At 42.1% G+C, this 951-nt stretch overlaps 1 protein-coding gene across 1 annotated transcript; it reads left to right on the forward strand.

Annotated features, from left to right (window-relative positions):
- LOC115457291 (olfactory receptor 1509-like) lies at positions 1 to 951 on the forward strand. The gene has a single exon (XM_030186715.1). The coding sequence runs from the start codon at positions 4 to 6 to the stop codon at positions 949 to 951; it is 948 nt and encodes a 315-aa protein (XP_030042575.1). The 5' UTR covers positions 1 to 3.

Here is a 951-nt window from a genome sequence, read left to right on the forward strand (position 1 = left end):
AGAATGGCAGCGAGGAATGAAACCATTGTCACAGAATTCATCCTTCTCGGTCTTACTAGCAATCCAGACTTACAAATAATATTCTTTGTGCAGTTTTTAGTGATGTACCTGCTCGCCATAACTGGGAATCTTCTCATTATAATAACCATCTACGTGGATTCCCAACTGCACACTCCCATGTACTTCTTCCTTAGCAACCTGTCTTTCATAGATTTGTCCTTTGCCACAGTCACCGTCCCCAAATTCCTTGTTAATTTTCTCGAGCAAAGCAAAACCATCTCTTTCAATGACTGCATCGCTCAAGTGTTTTTCTTGCATTTCTTTGGGGGTGCAGAATGCTTTCACCTGAGCTTGATGGCTTATGACCGCTATGTTGCCATCTGCAATCCTTTGCGTTATACCACAATAATGAACAGACGAGACTGTCTCCTGCTGGTGGTGTCTACATGGGTACTTGGTTTCATTCATGCTTTTACACAGGCATTTCCATCCAGTAAGCTGCCCTTCTGTGGTCCTAATGAGATAGATCATTTCTTTTGTGATGCTCTTCCCTTATCTTTGTTGGCTTGCTCTAGTACCTTTATCAGTGAAACCACAGCGATGATCAACAGTGGAATCATTACCCTCAGTTGTTTCTTGGTGGTGTCGATTTCTTATGCATATATTATCTCTACTGTCTTAAAAATTCGCTCCGCTGAGGGAAGACAAAAAACCTTTTCTACCTGTGCCTCCCACCTCCTAGTGGTCACCTTGTTTTTTGGCCCCTCTGTCTTCATCTACATGAGACCCTCAGTGACATTTTCAGGTGACAAAATGGTCGCCGTTTTTTATGCTATTGTGACCCCTGTGTTAAACCCCTGCATTTATACTCTCAGAAATAAGAAGGTGAAAAGAGCAATGAAAAAGCTAGGAGGTAGGAAAGTAACTTTAATGGAGGTTCATATGAACTGA

The sequence above is a fragment of the Microcaecilia unicolor genome, chromosome 14 (genome assembly GCF_901765095.1).
Source record: "Microcaecilia unicolor chromosome 14, aMicUni1.1, whole genome shotgun sequence".
NCBI lineage: Eukaryota > Metazoa > Chordata > Amphibia > Gymnophiona > Siphonopidae > Microcaecilia > Microcaecilia unicolor.